A 16,810-nucleotide genomic window follows, 5' to 3' on the forward strand; every position below is an offset into this window, starting at 1 on the left:
CATACACTTCAGATAAACAGCAGCCAAGCTGCAAACGGAAGAGGGGCAAAAGGCAGGAAAACGTTCTCTCTTCTCCCAGTACATGAGAACTGAGAGGAAGATGGCAGAAGCTCATCTTCCAAGAACTTTGGAAAAGCCACGCACGCTTCCACAAATACACGAGGGCGGCTACCTTATCAATGGAGTTTTGGAATCAATCGATTTCAGTGTGGGTGTGGATAGCTCTCCTAACTCTACAGCCCTTAACACATCCTCAGCCCTCTGCCAGTGCTAAACAGCAAGAAGATATCAAGGCCACTTGTCTCTCTTCCTCAGTGGCCAGAGGTGGCATGCGGGAAGGGGTGGGGTGGGGGGGGTTAAGAGGGTGACAGCCGGTCCAACTCTTCCTACACAGCGGGTTTCTAACCCTCTGAATTTCGCTCTCAGTGTCACCTCTGTTCTGGTCCTGGTTCTTTAGAACCCAGTACTGAACCCTAGAAGGGATTTCTTTACCCCTAGAGGGTTATTTTCAATATTCTTTGTGCATATAAACTTCCTTACACAATGGAGCCTCCAGTTGAGCGTATGTATTACAAACACAACACCAGGACTAGGTGTGGAGCTCAAGGACGGTGCCTGTACCTGAAGCTGAGCTTTTTCTCTGGAAACCACAACGTGTGTGTGTGTGTCCCCATCCATGGACTGCAATTGTCCAGCTCCTGTCCACCGTCCCAAACTCATCTACGCAAGTCAAAGGCTACCCTTCCTCCAAGATCTTGTCCATGCTACCCTCTCTGGATGCCTGGCTTTCTTAACCTAACTCATCTTATACACTGCCTGGAAAGTTAAATGTCAGAGGCAGCATCCCCTCCCCCCAAAATGCCCAGAAGGGACATTTATCCTTCTGAATTATGAGTTATTACTCAGTACCAACTAAAGTACATTTCATATCCTATACCATAATGATATGTAAGAAAATTAAAACATAGCAAGCTACTGCCTTCAGGGAGCTTGGAACTTAAGAGGGAAAATGTCTGGGACCAATTCTTTTGACATCAATCAAAGCAGATGACATCATCTGGGGGGAAACAGCACAGGGCCATGGGAAACCTGGGGTGTTAAGTAGGTTCTACTCAAAATGCACATCATAGAGTTCATACTATGGCAGACATACTGTTAGTTTCTACAGGACTGTCTGGGCTGCTTGTCCTTTAAGTGTACTTATTATTTACTCCCAGATGATAAATACATTCTGCCCGTTAGAGACAGATTGTTTGCTTCAGCTGCTTAGGTTAGTGTCTCTGTCTTAGATGATAAACCATTTATAGTCCAGAGGAGAAGTTTATTTGATTATCTTTGTACTGTAACATGCAGACCCCCCTCCCCCCAACAATGAGACTAGAGAGCAAGGTGGAAATCCAGACAAAGATGCTTTCATGCTTGTGCATTAAATATATGAAGTGCTCTAAGGAGGAAAAAAAGTGGGATTCTCCAGAATTTAATTAGGGTCACTGGGATGCAAGCACTTAGTGGCTGGCTGTCGTCCACTGGTGTGCCTGAATTCTGCTGGCTACTGAGTGGCTTCCACGACACAGGAAGATTTACAGGAAAGAGCTGCATCAGACAGTTCGGACGTGGCTATGTCTGATTTCCTCCATATCATCCCCACAGTGCTTTTATCACTGTGGACACCTCTTTTTTTCTTCTTCTTTGAATCTGAGACATAAAGATGACTGCTAGCATCATTTAAATCCAATCCCCTCGTTTCCCCCCATTTTTATTTTTAAAGGGGCTAACCTAGGATAGATTCTATCTGCCTAGAGACCCTTTACTGAAGGCTCTGGCATACTAACACTGATGCTGGTTAACAGTGTCCAAATGTTTCAATAATGGGTACAAAAGAAGGAAAGGGTTAAGAGAATTTTAATTGCTTAACTTTCCCTGTCTTTCTCTTTCAGCTGTTTCGTAACAGTGCCTTGTACACAGTAGGCAGCCAGCGAACATCACTGGTTATGAAACCAAGGAGGAGTGAATAACATTTACTTGAGGATTTTGTGTGCATCTTGTAAAATATATCTGGGGTCCCATCTTCTCCCTTCACCTTGTCCACTCATGTATGTTCTGTCCGCTACAATTCTTGGGATGGGTTTATAAGAAAGAACTGGAGGCAGACTCTTGCTCTCAATGAACTTCTATCTTTTAAAAGTATAAACAGAGCCTGGAGAGATGGCTCAGTGGTTAAGAGCACTGACTGCTCTTCCAGAGGACCAAGGTTCGATTCCTAGCACCCACAGGGCAGCCTACAACTGTCTATAATTCCAGATCCTGGGGATCTGACGCCCTCTTCTGGCTTCTGTGGGCACTGCAACTAAGTGATGCACAGATATACATGTATCAAACACAAATAATTGAATTGACACCAAAAAAGCACAGAGTGAGGACCTACCATATAGAAAATAAAAGAAGAGTCCAGAGGGTGGGTAGAGAGTAGAGCTAGAAGACCCAAGGTAGATATAGAAGACCTGAGCTTGATTCAGCAGAGGCACTATTACACAGCCATTCTGCTGTGGTTTGGATGGAAGCACCCTCCTAATACACTCAAGCACTTAAGGCTTGACCACCCCACCATGCTGGTGCTGTTGAGAGATGACTGAATCACAAGGATGCTAACTTCATCAGTGGGCTAGTCCACAAACAAGCTCAGAGCTCAATGGGCTATTAGGAGGTGGAACCTGGTTGGAGGAAGTAAGTTACTCAAAGCGGGGTGTTAAAGGATATTCTTTGTGCCTGGTCTCTTTCTCTCCTCTTGCCTCCCATGGTGTGAGCCATGTGCTCCATCACTTGCTTCCTTCCATGATCTTCTGCCTCATCCAATAGCATTGGTGCCAAGTCATCATGGACATGTACAAGAGAACTTAAAAAAAAAAAAATTCGCCCGGTGGTGGTGGCACATGCCTTTAATCCCAGCACTCAGGAGGCAGAGCCAGGAGGATCTCTGTGGGTTCGAGGCCAGCCTGGTCTCCAAAGAGTTCCAGGAAAGGCACAAAACTACAAAGAGAAACCCCGTCTTGAAAAACAAAAACAAAAACAAACAAAATCTTGAAACTCATTAAGAGTTTTTCATGCTGTGGACTAACAAAATATCACTCAATAGATTGAACCCGGGACCATTTTATTCCACAGCCCCATCTATTCTTGCCTCAATGAGCACCGGAAACTACATGGCTTGTGTTTTAGTGGCCAAGTTCATCTGGACCAAAAAGACTGTTATGAACAACATCACATCTGCATATTCCCTGGGAGGCTCCTGTCAGAAGGGGCCCTTAGAGATAGATTCCTACTTGCTTCAGGCACATTCCTGGATCTGTGCACACAGAAGCACAGTGAAGGCAGGGCTGCCTTCTTTACTCAATTAGCATTTGACTTTTACTGTCTGTGGACTCAGTCTGTGTGTGGGGGTGCAGGTCATGATGGAGTGGTGCTCACTCGGGAAGGTCTGATTGTGCAGGAATCCGAGGAGAGCGGCAGGCAGGATCGACACCCCTTGCTGTCCCGAGTCACTAAACCCTGTGCCTTGATTTTCTTATTTGTACATTCCCATTCATCATTGTTTGGGTGAGCATTTAAGAAGATAAGCAAGTCCTTACTAAGTGCCAGGTATTATTAACAAATACTAACTCCATCTTGCCTTTCCTTCATCTCCCTAATACACAGCTGAGCAGCTGGGCAGTGAGGGTTACATGCAAAAGGCCACTAGTGTCAAATTATGAAAATCTATAGTCCAAGTTAATAAATCAGAATCATTCCTAACAAATATACATAATTTAATAACTTCCTGGTAGGCACATTTTCTTAAAAGTTAGTTTTAGTCTTTTTTTTCCCCCACTCAGCTCAAACATTTACAACCCCATTTCAATCTAATCAATATAAAATATCAATAATATATCTGTATGCTCTTTCTCATTCTATCTACCACATGTGGCTCCCACCTATTGCTGCTCAACTCTCTTCTGAGAGTCCTGGCTCCCACATCTGACCATCTGTGGACAGCTGGAGAGCCACGAGAGGATCTGAGCAGGATGGAGCGCTCTGCAGAGCCTCGGCTGTTAGCAGGGCTGGGGATGGACTGCAGAGAGAAGGTCGGAAGTGTACCAGAACCCAGTGATCAGCCAGGTCTGAACAGGATGACCTTGGGAGGAAGAGCAACCTCATTCTTTCTACTACCATCTTTCCAACGAAGAGACTCTGGAAGGGAAAAGGGGTTACTAAGAAAATACTTGCAGGCTCGGGAGCAGGCTCAGTGGTTGGGAGTGACTGCTGTAAAAACAAGAGGATCTGAGTGCAAATCCTCAATACCCATGTAAAAAGCCAGGCATGGTAATGTGTGCCGATAACTTCAGCCTTGGGAGATGGACACAGGTGGATCCTCCCAGGCTTGCTGAAACTTCCAGCTTCAGGTTCAAAGAGAGACCCTGCCTCAAAAGGTAAGGTGGAGAGAAACAGAGGCCCTCTCTAGCTTCTGCATGCATGGGTACCTGCACCCATATGAACACGTGCTGGTACCTCCCCACACAAAGACCGAAGGAGGGAAGGAAAGAGAGAGAGAAGAGAATAGAACATCATTGTAATCCCAAATTCCAGAGACTGATACAAGCACGAAATGTGGGACAAAAGAATAGTTTGAGTTCTGGAGATAACTCAGCCAGTACAACACTAGCCTTATAAGCACAAAGTCCTGAGTTTAATCTCTAGGACTCTCATTTTTAAAGAGACGGGCAGAGTGGGTGGTGGTGGCACCCACCTTTAATGCCAGCACTCAGGGCAGAGGCAGGTGGATCTCTGCGAGTTCAAGGCCAGCCCGGGCTACAAAGTGAGTTCCAGGATAGCCAGGGCTACAAAGAGGAACCCTGTCTCGAAAAACAAAACAACAAAAATCCAGGCACAGTTTCAAGTACTGGAGTGGTAGGGACGTGGAGACAAGCAGATGCCTGGGCCTGGCTCGATAGCCAACAATGCCAAGTTGGCGAGTTTCATGCCAATGAGAAAAATGGTCTGAAAGTAGATATCTCCTGGGGAATAAATGATGAGGTCATTCTCTAGTCTCTACCTGTATGTGCATATCATAAACGCATGCGCACGTATACACACACACACACACACACACACACACACACACACACACACACGGAGAAAGACAGAGTGCTAGATGGCTGCTGCCCAGTCTTCCAATCATTAAACGTATTTATAGGACAAGTGTGAGTTGAGCATCCTCCTTCCCCATGCCAGAGGGTTCACATCTTTACCTCGGACAGGAGGTGTTGGATCACAACTGTTAACGCTTCAAACTTGGTGTTGCCACAGGCAAGGAGCTGCTTGAGATGCAGGATGAACCCACTTTGGTCTTCGCATTTTGTTTTGTATTCAGCCAACTCAAGTGCTCTTTCGGAGGACAGCACATCTGGAGCTGTCTGGGTCTGGATGCACAGGCTTCTGGGATTCTTCTGCCGGCCTTTCTCAACTGCAAGGGGAAAAAAATGAAAGCACAAAGATGTGCGAGGTTAAATTTTACAATCACTGCCCTATAGGTTCGTAAACAGCTAACTATGCCATATGAACGCATTTGAACCCTGTTGATAGTGGGAAATACACAGCGAGGGAGACTGGAATTGATCAGAGTGCTTGGAATTCATAAACACAGCAAATAGTTTTAATTCTAACTGTGAAGATTCATGTGGAGTTGAGAGTTATGCATATGAACCAAACAGATTTAGCAACTCAGACACAAAAAATTGGGAGCAAAATGATGATTGATTTTTAATTTAATTGTGTGTGTGTGTGTGTGTGTGTGTGTGTGTGTGTGTGTGTGTGTGTGGTATGTGCATATGAGTGCAAGCACTTGAACACCACTGTGCTCCTGTGGCAGAGGACAACATCCCAGAGCTGGTTTTCTTTTACTGTGGGTCCCAGGATCACCAGGCTGCCATGGTAAGTACTTGTACCTGCTGACCACCTCTCCAGTGCCACGTCATCGTTTTTCATTTTCCAGGTAAATTGACAAAGAAATGTGATAGTCAAGGGCCTTTCCAGTGTCTATTGGGGTGATCTTGTGATTTCTATCTTTGAGTTTAGCTGTGTGACAAACGACATTTATTGATTCTTGCAGTTTGAGCCATCCCTAAATCTCGGGAGTGATGTCAACCTGATTGGGACGAATGATCTTTTCAATGTGATCTTGAATTCAGCTCGCCAGCATTTTATTGGGAATTTCTGTACTTATGTTCATCAGAGAGATTGATTTGGGGTGTGTGTGTGTGTGTGTGTGTGTGTGTGTGTGTGTGTGAGAGAGAGAGAGAGACAGAGACAGAGACAGAGACAGAGACAGAGAGAGACAGAGAGGGAGAGAGAGAGAGAACCTGGTATCAGAGCAAAAGAGCAGGTGATACTGGGAGAGTGAAAACAAGTAAGTGGCATCCGATTTATGACACAGGTTGACCAAAAAGTAGATGAGATTTTTTTCAAGAGAAATCTGACAGTGACCACTATCTCTGACATGATAAGCACCCAAGGAAAAATACAAATTATTAAACTTGCAATGCTTTTCTTTCCTCTTACAATTTCCGTTTTAAAAACGTGTTAGACTCAGCATGGTGGCACACGCCTTTCGTCCCAGCACTCACAGAGGCAGGTGGATCTCTGTGAGTTCCAGACAGCCTGGTCTATACAGATGTTCTTAGGCCAACTGGGGATTCACAGAGAGAGACCCTGTCTCCAAATAAATGAGTAAATTTGTTTATTTTTAATCAGCATGCAAAGTAATAGGTTTCATTTTAGTATTCATAGATAATTCCTTTTAAATTCTTAAAAGGTTCTTCACAGTCTGTTTCCTGTCGATCCTCCTCCCCTGACCCTAAAATCCTCCCACTCCCCAGAAGTCCCCTTCATTTCCAATCACAGGCCTCCCGTGCATGTCCCACAGAGGCCTCAGGGCTCGCTTCCTTGCTGTCTGTGTGGTCATTGCCAGGGTCTACACTGCACACCTGTCAATGCACTAATAAACTAGCACACACACTGAAGATCTTGCACTTTGCTGCTCCGAGGTCACTGTGAGGAGCGCTATATGCCTGAATACATTGCCTCATTTTATAGGAAGTGCAAACTTAATGTTCCCCAAGTAGTAATAGTGGGTGAAGAAAAAACTTATTTCAAGCGCGTGCTACTATTCCAGATTCATCTAAGACACCGTCTGAAGAGACTGTTCACTTCCTGTGCTGTGTTCTGGGAAATATTTGTTTTAAATGAAAATCTTTTTCCAGTTTTAGAAGCATTCCAACCATCAAGTTGCTTTGGATGAAACAGGAAACATAATGTCTGGAAATAAACAGCCCCGACAATCAAAATAAATCTAAATATGAAAAAAAGCACATGTAACTAAAAAGAATAAACTAAATATTTGCTTATTGTGACAAACAGTCCCTATGGCGCCGTCCCCATTCTGGGGTGACAGACAAAATTGACAGAACTTTTTAAGCAGCAAATATTTCCTCTCATTTTTCAGGGAGTCACAAACTATCATCCAGGCGTGCTCGAAGGAAGGTAAAGAAACAGCTAGATTGTGTTCCAAGAGCCAAAGGTTCTTGGTTACACTCAGAATAATATTTAAATATCAAGTTACATTCAAAATAATATTTATCAATCAGATAAAAGCGCTCTCATTTCCTGTGGCTGCTTTACATGGTAAAACAATTCCTAAGATTTGCTAATCCGCAGCTCTAAAACTGACTACAATCCCTACTGTGTCTTACCTGGAGATGAGAAAAGCATGTGGCATTCTTTAGTGGCTTTAGTTTTTAAGTTATCACTTATTGCTTATCATTAATTGCCACTTCCCTAAATACAGACAATATCCAGTGAGATATTGCATAATAAAATAGTGCAGAAAAATAAATTATGTACACTTATATTAATGACAAAAAAATCTAAATATTTAACAGTGTAACAACATTTTCTGTACATCAAATCCTCAATGTTTACCTTTAAGAGTTGCTATTGCTGTGATGAAACACCATGACCAAAGCAACTTTGGGAGGAGGAAAAGGTTTCAGTTTACACTTCCATGTAACAGTCCATCACTGAGGGAAGTCAGGACAAGAACCTGGAGGCCATGGGGGAGTGCTGCTTACTGGCTTACTCCCCATGGCTTGCTCAGCCAGCTTTCCTATAGAACCCAGGACCACCTGCCCAGGGATGACATCACCCACAATTGGCTGGGCCCGTCTCATTGATCACTAAGAAAATGCCCTACAGCCAGACCTTATGGGGGCATTTTCTCAATAGAGGCTCCCTTCTCTCAGATGCCTCTAGCCTATGCCAAGTTGACATAGTATTAGCCAGTCCAGTGTTCTAAGAAATTATGTTGGCCACATACCAGCTAAGAACAATGGTGGGTTTTCCTGTCCAGAGTATTCCCTATTCTCCTCTTTTCTTTAAGCCTCAATCTCTTCGTAGCCCAGGCTAGCTTCGAATTCCTGGGCACGAGTGGTCCTCTGCCATAGCGTCCAGAGAAGCTGAGACTATGGGCAGGTGCCACCCAGGCTACTCCCCGCCCCCACCTGTGATCCTTCTGGTACCTACATCGGTAAGGGTAAAGCAGGTGAAAGGGCCTCTCATGTGTAAACAGTCTCTCTGAGATAGATTCATTTAGAATCCAAGCCACCAATACCATTCTGTTATCACTACACTCTGGAAATCAGACTGGATAGCAATGTAATTTATTTAATACACAGGAACAAAACACATGCAGTAAACATACCAGACTATCCAAACTATCAGATTATAATTACGTTTGAGAGATGGTTCTCACCTGCTCCCAGCTTTTCCCACCGTGTCAGGGACCAGACTGGGGCTTTGTGGATACCCAGCACTCTACCACTAAGCTGCATCCTAGCCTGAGGCTCATCTTCCACTGTAACCCTTTAGAGAACATATTCTTTAAGATTCTTGGAGACTTATAAACTACCTGGTGAAAATATACAGCAGAGTGCGTGTAAATATAACAATGTTTACCTTCTTGGGCTAGGGACTAGAAGCTAGACAATAAGACATTTTAAAGTATTTTCAGACATTTGGTTTTTAAAAAAAAATGTACTTTGTGTATGTGCTGTATGGGCATATGTGCATACATGTGCTTGCAGATTTGTGGACCCATGCATATGCCAGAGCAGGGCATCAGGTGTCTCTATTTCCTTGAGACAGTATCTCACTCAACCGGATGCTTGCTGACTCAGCTAGGCTGGCTGGCCTTTGAGCTCTCGGGATTTACCTTTCCCCCTCTGCCCCGCCATGCCGGAGTTACAGGCAGGCCAGATAATGCCGCTCTTGTCTGAATGCTGAGAGTTCAAAATGCCATTCTCATACTTACACAGGAATACTCTTACCCACAGCACCATCTCCCCAGGCCCCATTTCTATACTTTAAAGTGACAGGGTAACTGCTATCTACACAAATTAAAATATAAAATTAATAAAGAAAATTATTTTCAAAAGTGGTAAAGATAAATTTTGAGCCCTTAAGTCCTTAACTCAAGATTTACCAGGCAAGAAAATACAATCTACTCAGAGTCTCTCCTAGAACAATCTAGAAAGAATTTAAACATAGGATTTGTTAAGGACTTGAACAAAATTGACAATCAAGTGGGAAACGACACACCGACATTATTTTTCTAAAGTACACACCTTCCATGGTGCAGGGTGCCCTCTACCTGGGGCTGGACAAGCACACTGTGACCTCAATCTTTGCTCCACATACTACGCTCCCGTAGGACAACAACCCTACATGGCAGCCAATGACCCAGTTCACACATCCTTCCCTGTCCCCATTCCTGGTTTGACTGAGGATCAGAGAGGATGAAAAAATCTCCAGTGATGCACGAAGCCCCAAGGCTCATATAAATGGGTTACTTCATAACATGAAAAGCCAAGGGTTTCCCTGGAGCCCTGTGGGATTTATTATTTACATGAAGTTATCATAATATGATAAATCTAGCATAATATGAAGCAAACTATGGCCATCTATCCTTGCATGCCCTTACATGTTTATCAGGATAAGGATGTTACTGTTTTGATAATGTGGCTGTATTTAAAAGGATAAACAATTTTGCTTATTATATCTATGTATCTACAACAGAACATGATCTGATTTCAGTGAATCAATGGAAACCTTAATATTATCAACAAAGTAATACGACTGCCACTTCTGACGCATATTACAATGGAGTCAGTATGGGAAAACACAAAGCTGTGCACCCACTTGTACAAGATGTGGGTTCTGGGACTGAACCCAGGTCTTCAGGCTTGGTGGCAAGTACCTTTACTGCTGAGACATCTAGCAAGCCCTCCCAAAAATTTTAATCAAAAATATCTGCTCACAATTTCACAAAGATCAGGGACAAGACAAGGTTGTTCATGATCTATTAAATATAGTACTTCAAAGTTTAGCTAAAGCAATAAAACAAATGAAGGAGATCAAGAGGATACAAATTAGAAAGGAGGAAGTCCAAGTATCTTTATTTGTAGATGATATGATAGTATTTATTATATATATATGTGTGTATGTGTGTGTATATATATATATATATATATATATATATATATATATATATATACACACACATACACACATATATACACATACATACATACATACATCCCTAAAAATTCCACCAAGGAACGCCTATAGCTGATTGGTTTTGGAACAACCTTTTTGTTCACTTTTAATATGCATTGCTCTCATTGGTTTAATAAAGAGCTAACGGTCAATAGCTAGGCAGGAAAAGGTTAGGTGGAACTTGTGGACAAGGAAAAGTGGAGCAAGGGGAAGTAGGGTGGAGTTGTGAGGAGACACAGGGAGAAGATGAACATGCCTTACCGAAAAAATGTACTGCCATGTGGTAGAATGTAGATAAGAAATTTAAGATGTAAGAGCTAGTTAGTAAATGGCTGAGAATTTACAATTAATAAATCACCATGTCATTTATTGGAGAGCTGGAGGTCCCAACAAAAACCTCTACCTACAGCTGATAAACACTTGTAGCAAAGTAGCCGGATACAAAAAAATAAAAACAATCAATAGCTCTCCTATACACAAACAACAGATGGGCTGAGAAAGAAATTAGGGAAAGGACATCCTTCATAGTAGCCTCAAATAATAAAAAAATATCTTGGGAGTAACTCTAACCAAGTTAAGTCAAAGACTTGAATGATAAAAACTTCAAGTCTTTGAAGAAAAAAAACTGAAGAATATTATCAGAAGGTAGAAAGTTTTCCCATGCTCATGGATTGGTCAGATTAGCATAGTAAAAATTGTCATCTTACCAAAAGCAATCCACAGATTCAGCACAATCCCCATCAAAATTCCAACACAATTCTTTATAGATCTTGAAAGGGCAATTCTCAACTTCATATGGAAAAAAATTAAAAAACACAGGATAGCTAAAACAAACCTTAACAATTATAGAATAATTGGAGGTCTCACCATTTCAAAAACAACAAAACAAAACAAAACAAAAAAACCCAGACACTAGTCCACACACATATGGACACCTGATTTTTGATAAAGAAGCCAGAAATAAGGCCAGGTAGTTGCACATGCAACTGGGAGCACTTGGGAGACAGAGCAAGACAGATCTCTCTCTAAGTTTGAGGCCAGCCTGGTCTACAGAGTGAAATCCAGAACAGGCACCAAAACTACATGGAGAAACCCTATCTCAAAAACAATAGGGTTGGGGATTTAGCTCAGTAGTAGAGCACTTGCCTAGCAAGTGCAAGGCCCTGGGTTCGATCCTCAGCTTAAAAAAAAAAAAAGCCAGAAATACACACTGGAAACTAGACAGCATCTTTAACAAATGGTGCTGGTCAAGCTGGATGTCTGCACATAGAAGAATAAAAATAGATCCATATCTATCACCATGCACAAAATTCAAATCCAAGTGTATCAAAGACCTCAACATGAAATCAGATACACTGAACCTGGTCGAAATGGGGAATAGCCTTGAACATATTGACACAGGGGACAACTTCTTGAACAAAATACCAATAACTCAGGCACTAACATCAATAATTAATACATGGGACCCCATGAAACTGAAAGTTTCTGTAAGGCAAAGGACACCATCATTCAGACAAAGCACCAGCCTACAGGATAAGAAATTTTTTTTTTAATCAACTCCACGTGCAATAAAGGGCTAATATCCAAAATGTATATAGAACTCAAGAAACTAGATATTACAAAATCAAATAATCAAATTTAAAAATGAGGTACTGATCTAAACAGAATTCTCAATAGAGAAAACTCAAATGGCTGAGAAACACTTAAATGTTCAATATCCTTAGCCATCAGGGAAATGCAAATCAAATGTTCTCTAAGATTGCATCTTACACCTGTCAGAATGGCTAAGATCAAAAACACAAGTGACAGTTCATGCTGTCGAGGATGTGGAGCAAGGGCAACACTCCTCCACTGCTGATGGGAGTGCAAACTTGTACAGCCACTATGGAAATCAATATAGCTGTTTCTCAGAGAGTTGGAAATTGATCTACCTCAAGATCCAGCTATACCACTCTTGGGCATATACCCAAAGGACACTCTATGCTACAACAAGGACGCTTGCTCAGCCATGTTCATTGTGGCTTTATGCATAATATTCAGAAACTGGAAACCATCTAGATGTCCTCAACAGAAGAATGGATAAACAAAATGTGGTACATTTACACAATAAGGTATTACTCAGCTATTAAAAAAATTAACATCATGAAATTTGCAGGCTAATGAATGGAATTAGAAAAAAAATCATCCTGTGTGAGGTTACCCAGACCCAGAAAGATAAATATTGTTGTATGTACTTGCTTATAACTGGATATTAGCTATTAAGTAAATGATAACCAAGCTACAATTTGTAGAGCCAGAGAGGTTATGTAAAGAGGAGGGGTCTAGTGGGGAGATAAAGGGATTTCTCTGGGAAGAGGAAATAGATTTTACGGGCAGATTGGGGGCAGGTGAGGATGGTGGAGTGGGGATCAGGTGGGGAGAGATGGAATGGAGGAAACAAGTATGGGGAGAGATGGCTGAAACTGAGGTACGTTTGGAAGCCTAGTATAGTGGAGACTTCCTGGAATGTATGAGGGTGATTCCAATGAGGACTCCTAATAGTGGGGGATATGGAGTCTCCACAGGCCACCTCTTTGTCACCAGGCAAGGCTGCCAGTGGTGGGACTGAGTTGCTTTCAATTGAGTTGTTGACCAAAGAGGTCCAATAGAAATCCACAAACAACACAGGCTATTGCTAAGACCAATAGTGGGGTCCCATTGCCAAGGACAACACCCACACAAAACTCAACATGGAAAAGTAAAGTTGGTGCCTACACGGAGCTTTCATCCCTACATCCTAGTGTCTTTGGTGTGAAAAGGTACTTTGCAGACTACTGAAAGAGAAACATGGACACCAATCTTTGACCTACCATCTTTTCTGCCTGAAAATATGTTAGGACCATGGTGGCACAGAACTTTTGGGAATAGCCAACCAATATCTGATTTGACTTAAGGACCACTCCAGGAGAGGGAATCCATGCTGGACACTGCTAGGGTAAATCAAGAATCAGAAACTAGATAGCCCAGAGACAAGCATGACTGGTTTAAAAAAAAAATCCAGAAAATGACTCCTAATGATATTTTGCTATACTCATAGATCAGTGTCTTATCTAGTCATCATTAAAGAGGCTTTCTCTGGCAGAAGATGGGAACAGATGCAGAGACCCATAGCCAGACATTATGCAGAGAGTCAGTCTAAATGGGAGATCTCCATCAAATCCCTCCCCCTCAGAGCTGAAGGAGACCTTAGGAAGAGGAGGCAGAAAGATTTTAAGAGCTAGAGGGGATGGAAGACACCAGGAGAACAAGACCCTCTGAATCAACTAAGCAAGGTGCATATGAGCTCACAGAGATTAAAGCAGCAGGCACAGGGCCTACACGGGTCTACACCAGGTCCTTTGTGTTTATATTATTGCTATTGCCTTAGTGTTTTTATGGGACTCCCGACTGAGAACAAGTGGGTCTCTGACTCTTGTGTGTGCTCTTGGGACTCTTCCTCCTGTTGGGTTTTCATGTCCAACTTTAATGTTTTTGCTTCATCTTATATTTTGTCATGTTTGTTATCTCTTAGAAGCCTGTTCTTTTTTTAAATGAAAGATGGAAAGTGGATCCAGTGGGGAAGAAATGGGGAGGAGTGTCAGGGTGGAGAGGACTGTAACCAGGATATTTTGTATGAGCAAAAAATCTATCTCTTTTTTTTATCTTTTTTTTTTGGGGGGGGGGTCAAGAGGGTTTCTCTGTGCAGCTTTGGGGCCTTTCCTGGAACTCACTTTGTAGCCCAGGCTGGCCTCAAACTCACAGAGATCCACCTGGCTCTGCCTCCTGAGTGCTGGGATTAAAAGCCTGGCTAAGAATCTATTTTCAATGAAAGGAAAAAAACAAAACAAAACTGCTCATTGAGTAACAGCTAAACAACTAGTCCAAAGGGTTAATCTTATAAACAAAGGAAGTTGCTCCATTAGATGGATGCCCATCTCATCACGTAACATCTTTAGAGAGAGGCTTAAACCCAGGCTCAAAGCCCAAGCATGACACAGAACAAGCTGAGGAAAAAAACCCACCTCCTGGCCAAGCAAGTCATCCACTTATAGAATCTGCTTGATTCCCAAGCTGTTAAAATCTTAGAGAAAATTAAAAAAAAAAAACAAAACAAAACAAAAAAAAAAACAGTAAGAAAATGTCCTGAATGCCATGAAGCATAAAACCCAAACTACCCGTGGATGAGTCTATTTTCCTATACATGTTGGTCTCTACTCACTACTACTCATTACAATTTACCATAACGGGGGTAGCCAGGGACAGGGGAGGGGTGGGTATTGGGGGCCCAGGAAGGATCATCTCAGAGGACAGCATTGCTCTGGGATGCAGGAAGGCCACCTGATCCTTTACCAGGCTAGACAATCAAACAATTCCCATCTTTCCACACTATTCTCAACCCCACATCTCAAAGTTCCAATAGGAATGCCATGTGCTTGTTTGTGCAGTGGGTGTCTCCTTGGCATTTGATGATGGGATTCATGTCTTGTCCATGAAACCAAAGTATTAAAATGAGAAACAATGGGAATGTTTTATAATATAAATGAGCAGCCCGACATGCCATGGTTATCTAAATGGCTACTGCTCATTCTGTAGCTGTCTATGGAATGAATGCATCCTAACAAACTGGTCAAACAAACAAAATTGTGCAGCAGACAGAAGTATGTCACCAGTCTGGACAGTATTATGATATGATAATCAGATACTGGAATCATATACACACACTAGGCTGGGAGTGCAGATAGAGAATGTTCTAGGTACCTAGGTACCTAGGTAGGAGGGCAAGAGTCTTGACCAAATTTGCTCATGTGACAGACAGATAACTGAAGGAGGGGGCCAGGAACTAAAGACAGAGCCAGAAAACAGACATGAAGGCAGAGACTGGAAGGCCCCAAAGCCTGTGCATCTCGACACAACCATCAATCCCAAAGTCACATGAAGCCGCTGGAAACATAAGCAAGGAGCAAGGACATGTGCAGGGTGCAAGAAACAGCAAACAATGCTGACGGGGTCCTGTGAAGGGAAGGAAGACCCAAAGGGGTAAAACCTGAGGCAGAGAGGCCAGGAGGGCTGCCCAAGGACAAACTGCGGTCCATGACAGTGAGAACCAGGCAGGAAAGAATGGGCTTATGAGGGACAGCAAGAGGCCCTCATAGCCAAGAGATCAGGAGGCACCAGGTGACACGCAGGCTTCCAGCTGGGAGCCATCAGATTGGTGGGCAGAATGAGGCCAAGGGCAGAAGAGGAGGAGTGTGGAATGGTTTGTGAGGAAGGTGTGAGAACCTCCTCTCACACTCTGCTCCTGAATCTCCAAAAATAGCTCATTCGAAACTCACCTGCTCTTCAGAATAATCAGCTGCCCTGTAATTTTCTCAAGGTGCAATCAAGCCTAAAGATTGCCTAAAGCCTGCCCCACCCCCACCCCCACCCCCACAGGACTACGTGAACACACATTCTATCAATTTAAACATGGGGGATAAAATTTTAAGTATTTATATTGTAAGTTATTATATTGTCAGCAAACATTAGCTTAAACATAGAGCTCTCTCTATATTCAAGGAAGACCCTGAGTTTGTAATCCTCCTGCCTCCACTTCCAGAATGTTAGGGTGACAGTCATGTGACACCATGCATGGTTTATATAATTGGGGTTGACCAACTTCATGTATGCTAGGCTAGCATGAGACTAACTGAGGTACTTATTCATTTGGACAGTGTCTCTCTGCATAGCCCTAACTGTCCTGAAGTTTGCTATCTAGACAGGCTGGCCTTGAACTCATAGACATAAACCTGCCACAGCCTCCCTAGTGCTGGAATTAAATAATGTGCCACCACACACAGGTTACATCTCCATTTAATGGTAATTTTTTATGGGTTTTTTTTTTTTGTTTGTTTTTGTCTTAATCCTTTTGACTTGCCAATCTTACTAAAGACATAAAAAACTGCTCAGTAACATAAAGCCTGCTTATGCTAAGTGGTGTCTTCTTAATTTTATCAATGACAACATGCATCAACATGTCCCTTCTAATTAAACACATGGAAGAATATAGTACCCCAAACAATGTCTTGTCACCACTAGGAACGCATCTCCCAAACAAGCAATGGCAGCCTGCAAGGACCTTCTTCTATTTACTCCTCCAGAGTACACAAGATTT

At 42.7% G+C, this 16,810-nt stretch overlaps 1 protein-coding gene across 4 annotated transcripts in view; it reads right to left on the bottom strand.

The window, feature by feature from the left end:
- Mtus1 (microtubule associated scaffold protein 1) overlaps nt 1–16,810 on the bottom strand; it is a 150,119-nt gene that overhangs the window by 28,918 nt on the left and 104,391 nt on the right. For all 4 annotated transcript variants that reach the window (XM_036209488.1, XM_036209489.1, XM_036209491.1 and 1 more), the window contains one exon: nt 5,283–5,497. In XM_036209488.1, the coding sequence (XP_036065381.1) occupies nt 5,283–5,497 (215 nt within the window). The remainder of the gene's footprint in view (nt 1–5,282; nt 5,498–16,810) is intronic.

Source organism: Onychomys torridus, chromosome 17, assembly GCF_903995425.1.
Source record: "Onychomys torridus chromosome 17, mOncTor1.1, whole genome shotgun sequence".
NCBI classification, from domain to species: domain Eukaryota; kingdom Metazoa; phylum Chordata; class Mammalia; order Rodentia; family Cricetidae; genus Onychomys; species Onychomys torridus.